The 23,243-nt window shown below is 50.0% G+C and overlaps 1 protein-coding gene across 1 annotated transcript in view; it reads left to right on the top strand.

Annotated features, from left to right (window-relative positions):
- LOC122372210 (uridine diphosphate glucose pyrophosphatase NUDT14-like) overlaps positions 1-23,243 on the top strand; it is a 110,401-nt gene that overhangs the window by 73,829 nt on the left and 13,329 nt on the right. The window contains exon 3 of the mRNA XM_043349123.1: positions 10,964-11,040. Within this exon, the coding sequence (XP_043205058.1) occupies positions 10,964-11,040 (77 nt within the window). The remainder of the gene's footprint in view (positions 1-10,963; positions 11,041-23,243) is intronic.

The raw sequence follows: 23,243 nt of genomic DNA, 5'->3' as shown, positions 1-23,243 counted from the left end.
AGGATCTCATCGCTATCTGGATCTCTCTCTAGATCTATCTCGGGATCTCTTCGACGACTCTCAAGCTCCCCTGTTCTACAAGCTCTACTATCGAGTTCTTTCCAGCAGCAAATAGCTCTGTTCTTCTACAACCAGCTGAACGACAGCAGACTGCGGTAGTTGATGACCCGCAACAATGCAGCAGTGTTTACCACGCCCCCTTTCTTCTTTTCTCTTAATTCCCTCGCTACAGAACTTTCAGTACCTTTTCTTACATCAATTTGACACGTTCCCTGAAAATTTGAGCGAAATCCGTCGGAAAAATTCTGAGAAATTGACGTTTTAGTGACGTCATGTTCGCCATTTTCGCCTCGAATACGGCAAAATTTCAAACGCCGCTAACATCTTCATTTTTAAAGGAATCAAGACGTAACAAAAAAGGTTATACGTAATTCTACTGTGTCTATCAAATGGCTATCTCGGTTTTTGGAAAATTTTGGATTTTGGCCAAACATTTTTCAAAAAACTGACTTTTTTGGGAAAATAATTATAAAATCCAAACTTATGAGTGTATCGAAAAAACCGGGATATATGCCAGAGATGCTGTCTATGTGCACCTACATACCAATTTTTAGAAGAATCGATTCAAAAATGTGGGAGTTATTAAAAATTTCATGACGTCACGACACACAAAAATTTTGAAAAGTGATTTTTTGGAAATTCTAGACCTCGCACGGAAACAAAAATAGCACCATTCGATTCGCCGTGACAAACTGCATCAGATAGATACCTTTTTAGGCCTTAACAACCAACTTCAAAATTTGACCTCACTTGACCTGACCTTGACCTGACCTCGACCTGAAATTCATCCAGATCACCTATTGAGTGTGCCTATTGAATTCTATGAATAAAATGACCCATAAAACATGTGTCGTACATGCCCTTTTCTATATTTTGTTTTTGGTGACCTGACCTGACCTGACCTGACCTTGACCGTGACCTCTGAATGATATTGTAAGCAGCGAATATTGTCTTGGTAGCCTAAGAACACGTTTTGGGCAATCAGTCTCAGTCAATTCTTCGGCAACTACGGTGCAAGGCCGATACTGTAGAAACTTGCAATTTGTACCCTTGACCTGACCTTGACCTTGACCTCAAGGCTCAAACTTTAAATAAAGTACATGTTTTTAGTTGTTCTTGATGAGATCTTTCGATTGGCGTTTGAATTTTCCAAATCGGACCATTAGTTCGGGAGATAACAGGGAGGGGGGGGGGTAAAATTTACCCACCCCCAGCCCCTCGCGGGTTTAGAAGTATGCAAAAAAATAGGAAGATGTTCTTTCGGTATTGACGAAGTGTCATTTCTAATCTTCCTCAGGTAAATGATAGTAATTCGTATTCGTTTCGTAACATTTCGTAACATTTTCGTAACATTTGTATCGTCTTTTTGTATTTCATATTTCAAACCAGTGAACAAGGCTACTCAATAAAGCCGAAATATTTGGTTTTTAACAATTTTTTACCTCAGTGTAGCCCGAAACGAATACGAATTACTATCATTTACCTGAGGAAGATTAGAAATGACACTTCGTCAATACCCAATGAATCTCTACGGGCGGAGAGTTTATCAATTAGTGTCATGCGGGGCAGCTGATGTAGATAGCGCAGGTGTAGTTACCTACCACCTACCTTGGTTGTTTTCTCTTTTGGCGGAAACACGGTCTCGACTTCCCCTCCTCGCTCGCCCAGGTGTCTGTGTCTGCCGATTCCTTCTTGCGTAGCTGAAAGACGCCCCGAGCGGAGGGGAAGGAGACTTGGGAAGGAATGGGGTGACGGTGGGGCGGTGGGTGGGTCTGTTAGGATCCTAGTTTTACTCTCGCTGATGCACGTTGGTGTGGAACTCGTTCGGCGTAGGAAGACTATGGTGGTGATGTTTGCCAGCGTTGCCTTTCTTTCACGGATTTGTTTTCTTGTTGGATTTTGCTGCTCACATATCGATTCACACATACATCACTCGCACTCAAGACTGAACAGTGAACATTCAACTCGACTAATGTGCCCCGCGCCCTTGCCGACGGCTCGCCGGCGGGCACCCGACTCCGTCTCCCGGCCGGCCCGGGCGCGGCGCCGCGGCGCGGCCGTCCCAGTTACCTGACCCGGCCGGCCAAAGGTCGGACCGGCTCCGGCCGCCGCTGCCAGCCCGCGGCGGGCCCGGGGAGGGGTACTACATACACTACATTCTTCCATTGTCGTGGTAACATGCTTGGTGAGGGCAAACATTGGCATGATTTCTTTCCCATTAATATTAAAGTATTGCCTGATTATCTCGTCTAGTGCTGCAATCTGTCGAATGTTGTTCTCCCTAGTTGTTCTTCCTAGGGGTCGCCGCAGTCTGCCCCGCCGCAGTCTGCCCCGACACTAATGTTCCGTGATTATCGCCGGCTCTAATACGGTCCCATTAGTGTCATGCGGGGCAGCTGATGTAGATAGCGCAGGTGTAGTTACCTACCACCTACCTTGGTTGTTTTCTCTTTTGGCGGAAACACGGTCTCGACTTCCCCTCCTCGCTCGCCCAGGTGTCTGTGTCTGCCGATTCCTTCTTGCGTAGCTGAAAGACGCCAAAGAGACTTGCATGTATGTAGGTAGGGCTATCGCGGACAGCCTGACGTGTCACAATGTGGGGCCATCGCGGACAGCCGGCCATGTCTGCAGGTGAGGCTATCGCGGACAACCGTGCCTTTTTGTAGGTGAGGCTATTGCGGACAGCCTGACGTGTTACAATGTGGGGCCATCGAGGACAGCCGTCCAAGTCTGCAGGTGAGGCTATCGCGGACAGCCTTGCATGTCTGCAGGTGAGGCTATCGCGGACAGCCGTGCCTTTTTGTAGGTGAGGCTATCGCGGACAGCCGTGCCTTTTTGTAGGTGAGGCTATCGCGGACAGCCTGACGTGTTACAGTGTGGGGCCATCGTGGACAGCCGTCCATGTCTGCAGGTGAGGCTATCGCGGACAGCCACGCACGTCTGCAGGTGAGACTATCGCGGACAGCCGTGCATGTCGGCATGTGAGGCTATCGCGGACAGCCTGACGTGTTACAATGTGGGGTTATCGCGGACAGCCGTCCATGTCTGCAGGTGAGGCTATCGCGGACAGCCGAGCACGTCTGCAGGTGAGACTATCGCGGACAGCCGTGCATGTCGCAATGTGAGGCTATCGCGGACAGCCGTGCCTTTTGTAGGTGAGGCTATCGCGGACAGCCGTGCACGTCTGCAGGTGAGACTATCGCGGATAGCTGTGCATGTGTGCAGGTGAGGCTATCGCGGACAGCCGTGCCTTTCTTATCCTCGCTATCGCGGACAGCCGTGCATGTCTGGAGGTGAGGTCTCGGACAGCCTTGCATGTATGTAGGTAGGGCTATCGCGGACAGCCTGACGTGTTACAATGTGCGGCCATCGCGGACAGCCGGCCATGTCTGCAGGTGAGGCTATCGCGGACAACCGTGTCTTTTTTAGGTGAGGCTATCGCCGACAGCCTGACGTGTCACAATGTGGGGCCAACGCGGACAGCCGTCCATGTCTGCAGGTGAGGCTATCGCGGACAGCCACGCACGTCTGTAGGTGAGACTATCGCAGACAGCTGTGTATGTCGGCATGTGAGGCTATTGTGGACAGCCGTCCATGTCTGCAGGTGAGGCTATCGCGGACAGCCGCGCACGTCTGCAGGTGAGACGATCGTCGGTATGTGAGGCTATCGCGGACAGCCGTGCATGTCTGCAGGTGAGGCTATCGCGGACAGCCACGCACGTCTGCAGGTGAGACTATCGCGGACAGCCGTGCATGTCATGTCGGCATGTGAGGCTATCGCGGACAGCCGTGCCTTTTTGTAGGTGAGGCTATCGCGGACAGCCGTGCCTGTTTGTAGGTGGGGCTATCGCGGACAGCCGTGCATGTGTGTAGATGCAGCTATCACAAACAGCCCTTGATGTCTGTAGGGGAGTCTAAGTGGACAGGTGAGGGGATGGGACAGGGCCACTACTGCAAACAGGCGCCGCCGGAGGGGGTGTCTGCCGACCCCTTATTATTTCTCAGCCTTGGCGCCGGGTCGGAAATGCATCTTTCCGTCACAGTCTGGCGCTGCCAACTGGTGTCAGGTAGGTGCGCGTTCCGTGTAGGTATACGGTCGGTGGACAGGCTCATGGCGGCAATGCAGCATAGCAGCAGGCATACGTGCATCCACAGTGTGGCACATTGCCAGCAGTGACCTGACCCCCAGTCGGTCCGCTGCAGACCGGTGAAAGGCAACACCCCCGATCAACGGCAGTCCGACCGCCGGCCACAGGCCCGTCATGGCCTTTTCAAGGGCAGCTGACGTCACGCCTGATGAGTCACCCGGCCGCCCCCGGTGCGGAGGACGGTCAAGTGTCACACGCCCGCGCCTGCGCCGCTGGCAACCACGTGACCATCAGTAGCTATTGTTGCTGCCGCCGCCCGCGGCGCTACCAGCGTTGGAAGTGCCACGTAGAGCTGACGTCACGATCACGCTATGGCTGGTCGGACCCGCCAAGATGGCGTCAGGGCGACAGGGCATTGGGCGTAGGCCATGGACATCAATACTGATGCCAGGCAAGCAAAGAGTATATAGGGCTAAAAATGCATGGCAGGCTAAGAAACGTCAATGACTGGGGCCAGGCAAGCAATGACATTGGTGGAAAGAACCATTGTAGGTACGGAAGAGGAGGTCATCCTGGTTGGCCGGGCACAAGATAAATGTACAGAAAGTCACAGGTTCATACACTGAGCAAATCACACCAGGGTGAGCTGCTCCCCAGGCACATTGCAGGTTGTGAGACACCTGGTTGCAGTCAGTGTGGGGCTCGTTATGGTCAGTAATGTGGCGCACGGCGCCCGGCCTCGGCTAGGGGGGGAGGGGGCGCGATGGGGGCAAACTCTTATCATGTATGCTATATTGAATCGCCGTTAGCGATCACGTGAGTGAGTAAGGTGCAAGTGGCAATCACCACCGGCGTGTTATGGGACGCGGCGAGGAACGGGCGAGACAAAATGGCGCCCGGCGCCGGAGGGGGGGGGGGTAATCTCCCCATGCACGCGGTGAAAGCCGTCGACAGACCTAGTTAGGTAGCAGGGAATGTCCAGTAACATACCTGCAGTTTTTTTTTTGCTGGCGAGGGGCCATCGCGACCACAGTAGGATCCTAGTTTTACTCTCGCTGATGCACGTTGGTGTGGAACTCGTTCGGCGTAGGAAGACTATGGTGGTGATGTTTGCCAGCGTTGCCTTTCTTTCACGGATTTGTTTTCTTGTTGGATTTTGCTGCTCACATATCGATTCACACATACATCACTCGCACTCAAGACTGAACAGTGAACATTCAACTCGACTAATGTGCCCCGCGCCCTTGCCGACGGCTCGCCGGCGGGCACCCGACTCCGTCTCCCGGCCGGCCCGGGCGCGGCGCCGCGGCGCGGCCGTCCCAGTTACCTGACCCGGCCGGCCAAAGGTCGGACCGGCTCCGGCCGCCGCTGCCAGCCCGCGGCGGGCCCGGGGAGGGGTACTACATACACTACATTCTTCCATTGTCGTGGTAACATGCTTGGTGAGGGCAAACATTGGCATGATTTATTTCCCATTAATATTAAAGTATTGCCTGATTATCTCGTCTAGTGCTGCAATCTGTCGAATGTTGTTCTCCCTAGTTGTTCTTCCTAGGGGTCGCCGCAGTCTGCCCCGCCGCAGTCTGCCCCGACACTAATGTTCCGTGATTATCGCCGGCTCTAATACGGTCCCATTAACAGTAACCTTAAAGTTTATCAAATGTAAACTCGCAAACCTAACAAATCAGATTGTGTTCCTTCGAAGATGCAGAACGAACGACTTGATTCCTAAGGGAATGAGACTCACGAAGTACTCAGGAGGCGAGCGAACACAACGAATCTTGAGAGAAACAGAAAAGAAGTTTTTGACTGATCACATCAACAGCTTAAAGAAAAAGAAGGCGGAAAAGTTGAGGGAGAAAACAAGCTCATCAGATCGCTTGAATCAACGCTCGCTGGAGAAGACATGGTCACAGTTCATAGGGTTACTGACAAGTCAGCCAAGCGAACATTTTTTAACGTCAAAAAGAATCACGTTAAGAAGTTTGAGAGGCTTTGCGATGAATCTGAACGTATGTCAGCCGGCCAGAAGGTTCATGTGGCGAAAACCCCAGTTGAAAACATAAGTGGTAAGCCTTTGAGAGACATAGATATTCAAAATATTCATGTTCTGGAAAAAGGTCTGGGCTTTGCTCCAACTCCTAATGTTTTACCAGTTAAAGAGATCATTGCAGCAGTAGAAGCAGGACTTTCCAAAGAAACTAACATAGAAGCGGCAAATGCCACCAGGTCAAAGGTCAGTGGCCTCATAGCCAAGGCCAAGCAAAAAGAGCTAAAAGACAATATGACTGTTCAGGAGAGAGATGCTCTGAAGCATTTACAAAGAAGATCAGACATCAAAGTACTCCCTTCAGACAAAGGAAATAGGGTAGTAGTAATGGCAACTGAGGATTACACCAACAAGGTGAAAACTCTGCTCGATGATCCTGCCTATAGGAAGGTACCAAGCGATCCTACACCTGGAAAAGAAAAAATGATGAGAAACGTGATCGACTCTCTGAGGAAGAACGGCGATATGACGAACGAACTTGCGAAGAAATTACGTCCGACTCACACGACCGCTCCTAAACTTTACTGCCTTCCCAAGACCCACAAGCCAGGAACACCAGTGAGACCTATCACTAGCATGATCGACTCTCCAGCGTACGAAACAGCATCGTACCTGATGAAGGTGATCAGTCCTGTGGTGGGCAAATCTGAGTATACGGTACCCAATTCAAGTGCTTTCGTAGATCAGCTGAGGGAAATGGAAATCTCGCAATCAGATGTAATGGTGAGCTTTGATGTTGTTTCTCTATTTACTAAAGTACCTGTGATGGACGCTGTGGATGTAGTGTGTCAGAAACTCAATGATGACGAAACGCTGGCCGAGAGGAGTGAGCTCTCTGTAGATGCTATCCGTAGGCTGATGTTAGCCTGTCTTGAGTGTAGATACTTTGTCTTCCAAGGAGAGTTTTTTGAACAGGTAGAAGGCGCGCCGATGGGGCTTAGCCTGTCAGTTGTACTCGCCAACGCTTTCATGGAGCATCTTGAGGAAAGGCTAATAGCTGTAGCTCCGCTAAAACCATCCTACTGGCGCCGATATGTAGACGATACCTTTGTTATCTGGTCTCACGGGGAAACAGCTTTAGATGAATTCATGCAGCTTATGAACAGCCTATATCCAAGTATTCAATTCACCGCCGAGAAGGAAATGGACGGCCAACTGTCGTTTCTCGATGTATGCGTCAGCAGGGACAATGCACAGGGTCTTCGAACCGCTGTTTACAGGAAACCAACGGCAAGTGACACTTACATAAGAAACAACTCAAATCACGCGTCAGCAGTGAAGGTTGGAGTCATCAGAAACCTCGCCAGGAGAGCAGAGAAAATATCTAGCACCAAAGAAGCGGAAGCGAAAGAAAAGGAGCATTTAGGGAAAGTGTTCGAGCAGCACGGATACCCAAATCATGTGATTAAAAAGGGATTAGCGCAGAAGAAAGCAAATAGGACAGATGCACATGAAGAAACAAGCCGAACAACGTACATTTCTTTACCTTACGTGCAAGGACTGAGCGAGCCCATAGCAAGACTTTTACGTCAACACAACATCAAAACAGGGCACAAATCTAGAACGCTTCGAGATCATCTAGTTCAAGTAAAAGACAAGACGGATCCAGAAATGCAAAAGGGTGTCATCTATCAGATTAAATGTGATTGCGGGGAGTCTTATGTCGGAGAAAGTGGACGTCCCAAGCTTACGAGGCTGAAAGAACATGTGGCTGATATAAGACATGGTCGCACGGACACATCGGCTACAGCACAACACGCCTTCTCATGTGCTAGAGATTTGGACCCGCGAAAAGCTACAACCTTGGCCATTGAACGGAACTGGAAAAGAAGAACGATTCGGGAAGCTCTAGAGATAAAGATACACAAGTCAGCAATGAATAGGGGGGTGGGCAAAGCTACCATTAGCCCGATTTGGGACGTTGCTTTGTGTTGACATGTGTTAGTTTTAAAGAGAAAATGGGGAACCATAGTTTTTTTTGCATCTCAAAAGTATCTAGGTACTCTTTCTTGTCTTTGCATGATAGCCAAAGTACAGGTTTTAATGCATTTTTATAAGAGACCGTCTGGCGCTTATACGATTCCGACTTTCGACGATGATACGAATCAGACGATGTATAATATCTTATTACGACTGTCATAACGATGTGTGATGATTTGAACTGTATGGTTGTTTCAGCGTATGCACAGTGTAAAAAAAAGGAAGTCACAGATCATTGATAGCACGAACCTGTTTCGCATGTCATCACATTTGTATCGTCTTTTTGTATTTCATATTTCAAACCAGTGAACAAGGCTACTCAATAAAGCCGAAATATTTGGTTTTAACAATTTTTTACCTCAGTGTAGCCCGAAACGAATACGAATTACTATGATGTTCTTTCGATAAATGTATTTATTTTACGTCACGATAACGGTTTCGAATAGTGATTTCGGGAGGGGAGCTTACAAATGGCGTGGTAAAGCTGCCTAGTGACATCACGGGCTACTGAAAATTCAATTGAAGTCTGAGTCATCTGAAAAAATGAAAAGAGGGTTCATCCAACCCTCTTTTCTATAAGCGCGAGAATGAAAAAGGCTGTTTGGTTCTGACATTGTTTTGGACGCCAATGACCATAGCTGTCCGAGATGAAAGTTACAGGATGCATACATGGTGTCCTCCAGTGGTCTCACAACTAGTATATCTGGGAATTTTTTAAGGTCACATGAGGTCAGGTCGGTCACGTGACATCACTGTTATAAGTCAATGGGGAAATATAAAACTGTTATTTTGGCGCTGATAATGATCTAAAACTATCTCAGGTTCATGGTATCGTGATTTCATGCACTACTTGCAAAGTCCAATGCTTCACTTTTTCATTGTTAGCCTTGCGTGAAGTCATTTATGACGTCACTGGGGTCGTACGAGTTTTTCCTCAATAACTCCCGATCAAATTGAGCTAGAGTCGGGAAAGCCACCAATGGACTCGGGAAGACCTTCCAAATCGAATGATATGCCATATGATACCCTTTGCCCAGCTTCGTGACCTGAGGGCTCTGACTTGACCTTGACCCGAGGTCGACTCCTTAAGTTGACCTTACCCTAACAAAAAGTATATCATTCGACGCACCTGAGCTAGGCGAACACAATGATGTCAAAATCGCGGCTCTGCGGCCATTTTTTGCGAAGTTATTTACTAAAAACCGAACCCGTAACTTCAGTCACGTGACCTGACCTCAGACGCTACCGGTTAACCTGAGACCTTAAAATCGGGTACCAATCGCTGCGACTTGTAACGGCACACACGCTCATTTTTCCGCGAGGCTCTAGCTCTATTAGAAGCGAAACGGCGTGCTGGGGTCGTATCAACCCCTTCGAAACCCATTTTGTTTGCGGGAAAATGAAGAACTTAAAGAAAGAACACCTTTCTAATTTTTTGCATGTCGATTTGCAATGAATAATATGATTTGCAGTGACATGAAGTTTATTTTGAAAAAATAAAAATGTGAAAAATTTTGGTCCCAAAAGTCATTAGAGGCAAATGAAAAAAAGATTAAGGTTGTTGTTCAACAATGAAAATTTTTCTTTGGAATTTTTAAAAAGTAATATTAATTTTTGATTCATCGCAACCTTAGTGCTGTTTACCGTTTGTTGGTTGTTTAACCCGTTCTTGAGTTATAGGCCATCAAACTCACCGTTACAAACCGAAGTTAAAAAATGTTATGCAATATAACTCAAAAAGTTTTGATCTGAGAAGTCTAATATTTTGCCAGGCGTCTTTGGGGCCTATGATTACCCCTAGTACCGATTTTCTTTCAAATCTGACAGATGAGGGTGACGAGCCTGGTACGATCTATCGTGGAATGCCCCTCTTATATTAGATCACTTTTACGAAAAACAATATTTTTTCAATAGCTCAAAGGCTGTGTATCCTGGCCACATGAGTTCAAGGTGGGCATTGGTACAAATGAAAACAAAGTTAGTGAGTGCATAAAGCAGCAGATAACAGCAGCGGCTCAGCCGGGAAGGCTGGTGGTCCATCTTGCCCCGGTGGGACGTCTTACCTCACCTTCCCTCTCTACGCTCGGGCCGCTCAGCATTATGTCGGGCTTTTATTACTGGTGTCAGGTCGTTCAAAACTCATATGGCAATCCAAAGTTCCGTTATTGCACTACAATGAGGAACACAAATCATGACAGTCAGTAACAAATAACGCCGATTAGTCTAGCTTGTCGTATAACAAATAGTTAGATGGGCTGCCTGCTATTTTTTGGCTGGTTTTCTACTTGCCTATAATGGCGCAAAAAGCCCACCATTTGTGCCGCATTGGACGTTGGTGAAAACTCAGCTGTTTTCTTAGCTGATATATTTTAATTCGGCGGATTTTTCTTTTCGCCTGGTTTGTGAAACTTGCTGGCGACTTTTTGGCCGCAAAATTCCGGTAGGCGGCTACCTATTTTTCTGTTGTTAAAACTGGTCGCTGAATTATTTTGTCGTTGTCTTGAAGTGAATATATTTTACAGGCCACTGTTAGTGTTAAAATGTTGGATGATGTGGTGAATTGGGAGCCGGACTGCTGGAAATGGTGTCTATATTTCCAGTCGACTGCGCTGACTGGCTTTTTGTGTGCGTTCCGGCGCGCCAATTGGCCATCTATTGCAGGGGCTCCGGGCTGACCGGCTCTCGGATGACGCTGTATTTCGTGCAGGTGACTGACGGAGATCGAACGGCACCAGGTAAGCGTCCAGCGGCTGAAGCGTTCCCCCCTCCCCTTTCTCCGCTGCAGGTCAAACGTGGGCACCAGCGGCGATCGACTCCACATCTTCTACGTGGAAGTGACCGACTCGGAGCGCACCAACGCAGGTACAGCCGGACCCGCAGTTGCTACCGTACAGTCTGTCTTAAAAGTACCGCAGCAGTGGCGCAGCCAGGGGGGGTCAGAGGGTCAGCTGACCCCCCCGAAATTTCTGTCAGGGGCCCGCTCGAGAGAGAGAGAGAGAGAGAGAGAGAGAGAGAGAGGGAGGGAGGGAGGGAGGGAGGGAGGAGAGAGGTCCTAATCTAACCGGACGAGAGAACTGGCCCGGGCCCCCTGGGTGGATGGGGCCCGGGCCCCCTGGGTGGATGGGGCCCGGGCCCCCCGTGGATGGGTCCGGGCCCCCGGGAGAACGGGCCCCGGGCCCAGGGGCGGCGGATTCCGGGGGGCAGGGTGGGCAGCTGCCCACCCTGAAAAATCTCAGGGTGGGCAAAACTATCTTTTTGCCCACCCTGTTCTGGGTGGAGGCCCTTTGCTCGGAATAGAGGGCCGCAGGCCCTCTATTCCGTTTTTTTAGGACCAGCCATGCTTGAAAGAGGCTAATGGCTTCCGTGCAAAAAATGGCACTTTTATGCAAAAGAAGGTTTCCTGAGTGTCACTCTACAATGTTAAGATGAGGCTCTGCTGTGCCAGAAGACCCTCCCAGTCCCTGCAAAGAGAGGCCCTCCCAGAAACGGAGGAGGAACTATGTGTACGCAGGAGGCCCCTGTGCAAATGGGAGGCCATCCGTGTATGTACAGAGGAGGCCCTTCCGAGCACAGAGGAGGCCCCCTGAACGGATGAGGAACTAAACGTACGCAGGAGGCCCCGTGCACATGGGAGGCCCTCCATGCACATAGAAAATGCGTAGTATACAGAGGAGGCCCTTCCGAGTACAGAGGAGGCCCCCTGAACGGAGGAGAAACAAAACGTAGGTACGCAGGAGGCCCCCTTGCACAGGGAGGCCCTCCATCTAAAGCGGAGGAGTGTCGGATACAAAGGAGGCCCCCTTGCACATGGGAGGCCCTCCATGTACAGAGCAGGCGCGTAGTATACAGAGGAGGCCCTTACGAGTACAGAGGAGTCCCCCTGAACGGATGAGGAACTAAACGTACGCAGGAGGCCCCCGTGCACATGGGAGGCCCTCTATCTAAAGCGGAAGTGTGTCGGATACAGAAGAGGTTTACGTCCACATGGGAGGCCCTCCATGCACAGAGAAGGCTTCAAGGCGCGTAGTATATAGAGGAGGCCCTTCCGAGTATAGAGAAGGCCCCTGAACGGAGGAGAAACGAAACATACGCAGGAGGCCCCCGTGCACATGGGAGACCCTCCATGCACATAGAAAACGCGTAGTATATGTAGCGAGGGGATTTAGAGAAAAGAAGAAAGAAGGAATAAAAAAAGCTGCATCTTCTTTGCGGTTCATCAAATACTGCGGTCCACTGTTGTTCGGCTGTTGTAGCAGAGAGAAAGAACAATTTGCTGCTGTAATGACTCGATAGTAGAGCTGGTGATACACGGGAACTTGAGAGTCTTGGAAAAGATCCCGAGAGAGATCTACAGAGAGATCCAGATGGTGATGAGATCCACCTGAGAAGAGATGTAGGTATCCCGAGATAGATGTCCCTTCTGGGAGAGATGACGTCCACCTGAGGGAGATGTAGATACAGATCCACCTTGCGTACAAATACATCTGATGGAAGATGCTTTTTAATTTAGAGGCTTGATGATTCTGTTCATTGTATAGACCATGATGAACGAGATGCTTCTTCACTGCTCGGATTAGGGATAGAGGGATCCGATCAGCTGGGTTTGCGGCACAGATGGGCAGGTGAAGGACAGGGCATTCGAAGTCCCGATGACCACTGCCAAACTTATGGGTGGTAATTACATTGATTAATTGAATGTGATCATTTGTCCAGTCACCCATTCCTATATCACTGGCCTCCCCATTACGAAAATTGCCCACTTAGTTCGTATTAGCGTTGCTATAGTTTAGTTGCCCTCGAGGGTCATTAGTTTGACTGTCCTAACTGAGCTTCGCTAAACTCCCATCGGCCTTATCCTAAGATTCATACTTTACCATTCTCACTCTCATCCTCTCTCTGCATTCGTTCGTCATATATTCACCCAAATTTATTTAGCGCCCCTCGAATTCCCTCCGATGGTGTTAGGTGCCTGACTAATAGCGATCTCCCCGGCGAGATAAATGTCTCTTTCCGAAATCCATATGCATGCTCCGCTAACCGGCGACAAAGATACTTATCGCAGGGCCGTCCAGAATAATAATGCACAAATATCCACCCTGCCATTTTATGGGATTCACTACACGTCCGATAGACTTATGGTACACACATACGCGATTTACATCCGACTTATCTCTCTATCTGGGAGAGATTACCTATGCCCTCTTCCGGTCCGCGTGTAACACCTCCGTTCACGACCCAGGGACCACCGTTCATATCCTGGAACTCTCCTCAGGAACTCTCCTTAAACCCTGGGATTTACTTTCAAGGCCTTACGTGTCCTGGAGTACATCGTTACCTCCCCTGAGGCCGTCCAGTACCGATTAAGGTACCCTTACAAAATAAGTATGAGGACTTATTCGGGACACTACAGCTTGCCTTATCCGCCCTTTGGGTGACTCACCCCTGACCTTCGGCTTCTTACCTTTGGCATAGCTCCAACTTACTCTCCGACTGCACTGTACCAGTCTTCCCCTTCCCTCTGCCATAGAAACCTCTCACTGCCTCGTTACCCAGTATTACCTAAACGGGAAATCTAACAGTAGCCGGTACCACTGGCGGAAAACGTGCATATGCCCTGCGTACGTGACGGTGTGTCCCTCTTATTATTCCGGTCTGGACGTGTGTTTATGAGAAGTGCATCTGTGTCTCATACGGTCATGCTGGTAAACGTTACGCCATAGGAGACGGGCAAACAAGCCGTCTGTGCCTCACAATGCCCGGTGCCAATATTGGTGGAGTAGTTATTGGCGCTAACTCGCAAGAACGCGCAGGGCCTCCTCTAAGGATTTTTCACTGGGTGGGCAAAATTTTCGCTACTCCCCTGGCCAAGGGTGGATCCAGCCACTGTTTTGGGGTTCAACCAATTTCATAACCTGTTACCGGGGGGGGGGGCGGGGGTGAGGCGAAATAAGCAGTGCCGTTATTGGAAATAAGATGATAGTTTGCAAAGTTAACGTTTGTCGTATGTTTTATGGTTAGCAATGCTCGAGCGATTCATTCCAGAGTTACATGTACAGCCCTCTGCAAACTGCGTGGTAGGTGGTATTCTTATTCGGTATTCTTGCTATTTTGACAATGCACCAGTTTTTGTGACCTTGTGACCTGACCTCGGGTCACTGGAACCTAAAACTCCAAGGCCAAGTGACAAACAGATGCTCCAAGTCGTGTCTTAAATTTGGTAGCGCTACGTGCTATAGAACTCACGCTATCAACGAAAAACTCTGGCATTCGGTTGCCGCTAAACTGTTAGTCCAATTTTCCCCTGACCTTGTACCGGGTTTGTGACCTGGTGACCTGACCTGAAAAGACTAGAGACCTGAAATTTTCAGGACAAGTGCCAAAAGGTTGCCCCAGAGGGTATGCGAAATTTGAGCGCCGCCGTTTTTACGTTATTTGTGAAAAACCTTAGGGGGGTGCATCAACCCCCCTCATCGGGCGAGGGCTAACTAACATAATACATTGTAGTAAAGGCTACCCGAACCGGTAATGATTCTTGCTTATTTGTTCAGCTCAGCCGTATTTAGAGATTTAGCTGGCTTTGTCCATGAATAACAATATCGGCAGGGGCGTAGCCAAGGGGGAGGGGCCACGGGGGCAATGGCCCCCTCCCTTGAGCGCAAAACGCGCCATGGGAGAGCCCCTCAGGCCCCGGGATATTTTTTTTCAAACACTGGATAAAACGTCTTTTACTCGGAAGAAAATTGATATCGAAGTTTCATTTCTCTGGCCTTCTGATGACCCAATGGGCCCCTGCACTCATCCGATGACCCCCGGTTTTCTGGGGCCCCTGGTCGCCTAGGGGGCCTCGGTCGCTTGAGGGCTAGTCGCCTGGGGGCCCCTGGTCGCCTGGGGGCCTGGTCGCCTGGCCCCTGCCCCCTGGTCGCCTGGAAGAACGTTTGTCACCTGCAGTGGCATAGCCAAGGAGGGTGCCGAAGGGACCATGCCCCCCTGGAAGCCAGGGGTCCTTATTCTATAGGGGCCCCTGGCTGACACAGTGGGCCCTTGGCGACGCAAAGGCCCCTGCGGCAGATCCTTTGACACAGCTGAGTAGTTATACTTTGGCCAAGAGAGCCCCAATTTTAGAGCCTTGGGGCCCTATTGAAACCAGGGGGCCAGTTGGATGGGATGGGTCCAACTTGGGTCCAACGGTGTGTAAACAGAATCAATGCGTTCCGACTGTTGGTCTGACCCTATATCGGTTTGAGGGAGCTCGGATCGGATCCACTGTCGATTTGAGGGGGCCCTATCGGTTTGAGGAAGCCCTCAAATGCCCTGAACGGGTCCTTAGTTTGTCTAAGAGAGCCCTCCGTCGGCATGACTGGGCCTCTGCAAGTGCAAGGAGGGCTTTTGTCGGTCTTAGTGGCCCTTAGGCGGCTTATATGACCCTCAGACGGCTTACGAGGCTCTCATGCGCTGTAGGGGCCTCTGACGGTCTGAAGAACCCTCATCCGACCTACGGGCCCTCAGACCGCCCTCAAAACCGACTGGCGACTCTATGAAGCTATTCGTGGGCCTATCTAACAGGGCCCATGGACTGCTTACCCCCTAAGTTCTAATATTTTTGTTAATAAATATTTTTTTCCTATTTATTTGGGCCCCCTCCAAAAATATTGGATGCAACCAGATGGCTTTTTGGATTTTGAGGGGGTTATCTTGGGCCCCTGTGCGTTTGGCCCCCTCCTTGAGGAAATCCTGGCTACGCCCCTGAATATCGGGCAACCAGAAAACTTTTTTTGACCTTCAAACAGCATCCAGTTTGCTGAAGACCAGAAAGGTAGTACCGGACGTCCGGCCGGACCAGAATTTTTGCATTTGCTTCTGGGTGGGCAAATCGACGCCACTGGGTGGGCAATTGTGGTGACTGGGTGGGCATTTGCCCACCCAGTGGGTATGTTAGAGGAGGCCCTGAGAACGCGAAGAACAAAAACGCATTATTTAAATCCAAACCAAATCGTAATATCAAGTCCTTAGTGCTGCTGCACGCGTGAACCTAATCATCAGTTCTCGTATACAATCCTAGCAGACCTTGAACCGCTCTTGATTTGATCAGATGATCTGGAACCAAATAAAACGCACCAGTCTGTCGTCTGGTTGTGATCCACCGTATCATAGTAAATTACTGAATCATGAATGCTCAAACGGATATGACTCTTTGAAACTCATTCGATAGCTTCTGATGGACTACTAGTTACCTATACAAATTATCTTTATAGAGTGCCAGAATATTGTCATAGGGGTCCCTAGCCCTTCATAGAAAATCAAATTTTAATCATCCTATCAGCAGTAAACAATGCACATCAAACGAACTGCAGTCCTAGATATTACATAGCATGTCGTATTTAGAACTATGCATTAACTGTTTACGTTCTTATCCCGTGGCAACTTTCCACAACTAACCATGTTCCTATATGCTGACCTTCGCCTACCGCACGCGCCCCAATTACGGCCAACCCACTGCCCCTACTGTGGCCGCTGCTCCACTCCCGACGCTGCTCTCATGTGCCATCTAGCGGCGCACGGTTCCGCGTCGCGACCGACGCGTGTCTGACTGGCCGGGCAGTGGATCGTCGTCGCCGGCCCCGACAGCCAAGGTCGCGCGGCTGGGCGGTGCGGCGCGTCAACACTCGCGGTACAGTGCTCGTGTGTGTTGTCTCTTCTGGCCGGGTAGATTCACCGGACGTGTTAGTGAGTGTGATTTGTGAATCTGGTAAAATATCGCTGCAATATTTTCCTGTTCGACATTTCATCAGCTCCGTTCAACGTAAGTGGTTAAAACTAAATTCCTGTCCCATTTAATCGTTTCCCAACAAAGATGGTCTTTTCTAGTATTTATTCTACAGAAGCACAGCGATCGGTACCTATATTAGTCGCATATTAGTTCTAACCACAAACAATTCTACATCTACCTATTACTCGACATTTCGCAATTTCACTGACGCAAAGTACAAGGACCATCTCAAGTCGCAAAGTGTCAGACCGTCGACCTCAAACCACTACTCTCAACTCTGCACCTAAGTAACAGAAGAAATTCCGCCGTAAGCTCAAGCATTCGTATCTGTCGAAAAATCATAACTCATAGCCATATTCATAGATCGATTGCATGAATCAGTCGCCACCTTAAACATTTCATCCCTTTCCAAACGTATTTACCTGTTCTATAATTGACTTCGACTTCGCAATTAATTCCTATAGCAATATTACCAATGATTTCGCAATGCAACTTTTAGTGAGTACAGCATGAATCTACACCCTTAATTTCACAAACGAATTCCAATCTCAAATCTTAATCGCACCTGACTACCGCCGATAATAAATCAACGAACCAGCTTGGCCAAACACAAAGACATATTCATTATCCAATGCTGACATGCATCATGTCATCAATCTCAACGTTCGTGACAATGAGCTGCTTATTCAAATTTTAGCATCTCGCTCCCGGCCTAATCGTGAACTCCAACTGACAATAACGTACCTATTTACTGGCGGCTCTGACATGACCTCACAATTCAGATCCTAATATGCAACTAGGGTGTCTGGACCAATAAGTTCAAAGTAATTTAAGTTTTCCAATTCTAATTGAGAGTGCATTTTTTCGCAACCGAAAATGTTTGGCAGTCGTCACGGCACGGCAGGCTGGGCAAGGGGGGGGGGCAAGGATTGGGATTGAGCAGACTTTTCAGCAGCACTCACATTCTGGAGTTCCTCTGCGCTCGAACTGAAGAGACTTCTCGAGGGTGACCCCGGACTGACGGCGGCTCCCAGATGGCGTCTCCGGCTCCGGCTGCAGACTGTGACTCTCGGCTGCTCGACTGTGTCTGCCGGCTGCCCGACTGTGTCTCCCTTCTGGTTGGGTGGTGCACCCTTTTATAGCTTGGGGGGGAGGGGGTGACTGCCACGCCCTTGCGCCGTCATCTTCCTCTGCCTTCCTCTTGTGGGTGGGCCCGTAAGATGGCGCCCTCTGTCCTGTTTAGTCACCTTGCTCCTCTGTGTCTGCAATTTTTGGCCGTCGAATCGTCTTCCTGTTGAGTGCTTTATCATCTTAGTAGTCGCTGGCATAAACCAATCCCCGAAAGGTTGGTGGTTTTCGAGTTTTAATTTTGATTCTTCAATTTCATTTTATTCAAACTTTTGTTTCCTTCCGTTTCGTCTGCCGGCAACGCCCCTTGTGACGTCAATCTTGCTCCGCCCACTGACGTCATCTTGGTTGGGAGGGTCGGTAGAACAGCGCCTTCTGTCCGCGGTGGGGACGTCCTGAACTACGTTTGTTTCGGACAACAGCGCTTTCTGTCCGCAGTGGAGACGTCCTGAACTACGTTTGTTCCGGACAACTGTTTGCTAAGTTTAGCAGATTCCGTTGCAGTGAGACGCACTGTTGTGCTACCATGGCTACGTGAGACCCAATGTGCTACGTGCCTTAAGCCTGCGCGTTGCCTCACAGTGCGCTGACGTCTGCTGTAGCTTCAGCTGCTTTGTAATGTCTGCCAATGACTCATCCTGATGTGCCTGCCTTCAGAGGTGCTTGTCTTAATTGGAGTTTAATGGCGGCCCATTCTGTGCGGACAGTGAGAAATGATTGGGGAGGGTGGACCTGGGGACGGGTGGGAGGAGGGAGGGAATAATGACAAGGGAGGGAAGCGTGCGGCAGCGCTCTGCTCAGCTGCGCGTCACCGGGCCGACCGTGCCGAAAAGATACTACGTTAGATGGTCAAGATGTAGCGTGCTACATCTTCAGTCCAAACAACCCTAGTTGCGTCCTCGCAACTCCTACAAAAAAGTCACCTCCCTTACTCATCTAAATCTACACAATCATGTTAAGTTCCGCAACGCCTACAAAATGACATCGTATACCTAGTACAGTACACACACGCACCTGTTGTTCCTCGTCCCCACCTCAGTTTGTCGTTCACCAGATCCAGGTCACGGGCACCAACCACTTTGGTTAGCCCGATGTCGTCGGTCGCCGTCCGGTAAGCGGCTTCTCAGGAGGGTGAAAACCTCTATAGCAGCCCAGGTGGGCGGCCTCCACAGCAGTTCGGGTGGCAGCCTTCACGGCAGCCCGGGTGGCAGCCTGCCATGGCAGCCTGGGTGGGAAGATTCCACAGCAGCCCGGACGGCGGGCTCCATGGCAGCCCGGGTGGGCAGCTTGCACGGCGGCCCGTGTGGGCAGCCTACGTGGCAGCCCAGGTGGATGACCTCCGTGGCAGTCCTGGTAGGCGACCTCCATGGCAGGCCCTGCCGCGACCTCCGTGGCCGCCCGGGTGGCAGGCTCCGCGGCAGCTCAGCTGGGCGACCTCCATGGCAGCCCAGGTAGGTGACCTTCGTGGCAGACCCGGTGACAGCCTCCGTGGTAGCTCAGGTAGGCGACTTCCGCGGCAGCTCAGGTGAGTGACCCCCGAGGCAGCACGCGATGGCAATGCATCCCCCGTGGCAGCACAGGTGACCTCCGTGGCAGCTCAGGTATGCGACTTCCGCGGCAGCTCAAGTGGGTGGCCTCCATGGCAGCCCGGGTAGATGACCTTCGTGGCAGACCCGGTGACAACTCCGTGGTAGATCAGGTGAGTGACTTCCGCGGCAGATCAGGTGAGTGACCCCCCGAGGCGGCACGCGAGACCAATGCTTCCTCCGTGGCAGCTCAGGTAGGCGACTTCCACGGCCGATCAGGTGAGTGACCCCCCGAGGCAGCACGCGGGACCAATGCTTCCTCCGTGGCAGCTCAGGTAGGCGACTTCCGCGGCCGCTCAGGTGAGTGACCTCCGAGGCAGCCCGCGAGGGCAATGCATCCTCCGTGGCAGCACAGGTGACCTCCGTGGCAGCCCAGGTAGCGACCTTTCGGCGGACCAGGTGACAGCCGTTGCAGCAGCTCAGGTGGGTGATCTCTGCAGCAGCCCATCTCAATGGATCGTTTGGCAGTTGGTCTTGCAGCATCCTGGCACCCTCTCCTCGTTCACCAACATGATAATCGCCTCGGCTGTGTTGTGAAGACGACCGTGTTTGTTTTTGATTCAGTACAACACGAGCATTCCGCCTGTTCTTCTTCCTCTTCTGCTTTTGATATTGCTGTCCTCTTATCATCAATACTCTAGAAAGTTCGAGCTCTCCTTTGCACTACAGCAGCTGACCTTGACTTGGACTTGTTGTACAGCAGAACGTAGAAGAATTGATATGCTGATGCGGGCAATTGTCAAGTTTCATTTTCGGCCTGACTTCTGTATTAGTCTGATCCTTCGTTCATGAGACAGCTTCATTTCCTTATCTTATCTTCAACAACTTCTTCTATATCCTTTTCAGTATTCGTAAGACCGCTTCCTCTCATTAGTTCCTTCACGTCAACCCCTGCAGCACGTTCATTTCCACTGCTGTCAGTATTTCGAACACCTGCCCAATTCTTCAACTTTCCTGTCATCAGCCACCATCATAAGCTTCATCATCTTCACACAGCTTTCTTTAGCTCATCCTCTTTCTTCACGTCGACCCCTGCAGCACGCTCATTTCCACTGCTGCCAGTATTTCGAACACCTGCTCTTTTCTTCAACTTCTTCCTCTTCTCCATACGGTTGACTTTCAATTCATCAACTTCGGGTTCGGCGGCTTGTGCCAGTCTACCAGCTTCACAATTTGAGAATTATCAAAGCCCCACGTTGGGCGCCATTTGTAGCGAGGGGATTTAGAGAAAAGAAGAAAGAAGGAATAAAAAAAGCTGCATCTTCTTTGCGGTTCATCAAATACTGCGGTCCACTGTTGTTCGGCTGTTGTAGCAGAGAGAAAGAACAATTTGCTGCTGTAATGACTCGATAGTAGAGCTGGTGATACACGGGAACTTGAGAGTCTTGGAAAAGATCCCGAGAGAGATCTACAGAGAGATCCAGATAGTGATGAGATCCACCTGAGATTTTTTGATTTTTTTTTCAATTTTTTTTTTTCAAATTTTTTGATGAGATCCACCTGCAATTTTTGGCCGTCGAATCGTCTTCCTGTTGAGTGCTTTATCATCTTAGTAGTCGCTGGCATAAACCAATCCCCGAAAGGTTGGTGATTTTCGAGTTTTAATTTTGATTCTTCAATTTCATTTTATTCAAACTTTTGTTTCCTTCCGTTTCGTCTGCCGGCAACGCCCCTTGTGACGTCACTCTTGCTCCGCCCACTGACGTCATCTTGGTTGGGAGGGTCAGTAGAACAGCGCCTTCTGTCCGCGGTGGGGACGTCCTGAACTACGTTTGTTTCGGACAACAGCGCTTTCTGTCCGCAGTGGAGACGTCCTGAACTACGTTTGTTCCGGACAACTGTTTGCTAAGTTTAGCAGATTCCGTTGCAGTGAGACGCACTGTTGTGCTACCATGGCTACGTGAGACCCAATGTGCTACGTGCCTTAAGCCTGCGCGTTGCCTCACAGTGCGCTGACGTCTGCTGTAGCTTCAGCTGCTTTGTAATGTCTGCCAATGACTCATCCTGATGTGACTGTCTTCAGAGGTGCTTGTCTTAATTGGAGTTTAATGGCGGCCCATTCTGTGCGGACAGTGAGAAATGATTGGGGAGGGTGGACCTGGGGACGGGTGGGAGGAGGGAGGGAATAATGACAAGGGAGGGAAGCGTGCGGCAGCGCTCTGCTCAGCTGCGCGTCACCGGGCCGACCGTGCCGAAAAGATACTACGTTAGATGGTCAAGATGTAGCGTGCTACATATACAGAGGAGGCCCTTCCGAGTACAGAGGAGGCCCCTTGAACGGAGAAGAAACGAAACGTAGCTACGCAGGAGGCCCACGTGCACAGGGAGGCCCTCCATCTAAAGCGGATGCGTGACGGATACAAAGGAGGCCCCCTTGCACATAGGAGGCCCTCCATGTACAGAGGAGGCGCGTAGTGTACAGAGGAGGCCCTTCCGAGTACAGAGGAGGTCCCCTGAACGGATGAGGAACTAAACGTATGCAGGAGGCCGCCGTGCACATGGGAGGCCTTCCATGCTAGATATGTCAATCGGACACCAACTTTTTGGTGTACCGATATCAAACCGATACCAACTTGGTATTTGGTATTTCAAGGCTAATTTATTTGGTATTTTGTTGGCACTATGAATCCTCAATAATGTAAAAGAGGTTGTGAATTTGGTAAAAAGTCGGTATTTTCCTCATATTCCCAAGTCGGTTCGGTTTCGGTATTTTCACATGATCATTGTTGGTATTTGGTTTGGTATCGGTGTCCCGACCTTCTGCCATCCTCGTATCTAATGGCGCCCTCTTGCTGGTCATCGCCCTTCTGATCATTGACGCCCTCACGTTGTTCGGAGCCCTCCCACATACTGGCGCCCTCCTGTTGAATGTTGATGACTGGCCATCCTACCTATTGGCGCCCTCCTGCTGCTCGCCACCCTCCTGCCTAGTAGTGCCATCCTGGCGAATGTTGATCAGTTAAGATCTCCTACCCTCTGGCGCCTTCATGTTGATTGCCGCCCTTCCACCCATTGGCGACCTTTTCTTGATAGCCATCCTCCTACCTACTGGCGCCGTCTTGTTGATCACCGCCCTTCTGATCACAAGCGCCCTCCTGTTGATCGGCGTCCTCCCTCCTCACAGACGTCCTTCTATTCAATATCACCGTCTTGGGAAAAACGCCCTCTAACTATTGGTGTTTCTGTTTTCCTGTCATTCGCCGCCCTTCTACCCACTGGCGCCCTCACGATGCTCGCCACCCAAGCCCAAGATACCTATAAGAAACAGGTAGATCCGATGTTTGAAAGTAAAGCCCCAGTCACAAATTTGACGCACCTGTGACATTTCCTGACACCCACGTGACTATTGTATTAACTTTTGTGTTTTGCGATGTTTTGACCTTATTTAAAGTACTGAAAGCTCAAAATGAATGATTAATGTTGTTTAAAGCAGCATATTAATAATTATGTTTGTAAATTATCGATAAGCTGCTTATAGCAGGTCACGTGATTGCTACCAGATTATGTGCTCAGAAAGCATCTTTTCAACTTCGATTTTGAACAATTTTTACCTCCTTTGAGGCCAAATGATGGACGGTTTGAGG

Source organism: Amphibalanus amphitrite, unplaced genomic scaffold, assembly GCF_019059575.1.
Source record: "Amphibalanus amphitrite isolate SeventyFive unplaced genomic scaffold, NRLGWU_Aamphi_draft 001330F_arrow, whole genome shotgun sequence".
Classification (NCBI taxonomy): Eukaryota; Metazoa; Arthropoda; class Thecostraca; order Balanomorpha; family Balanidae; genus Amphibalanus; species Amphibalanus amphitrite.
Note: the sequence above shows the minus strand (reverse complement) of the source record. Positions and strands in the feature narration are given on the sequence as shown.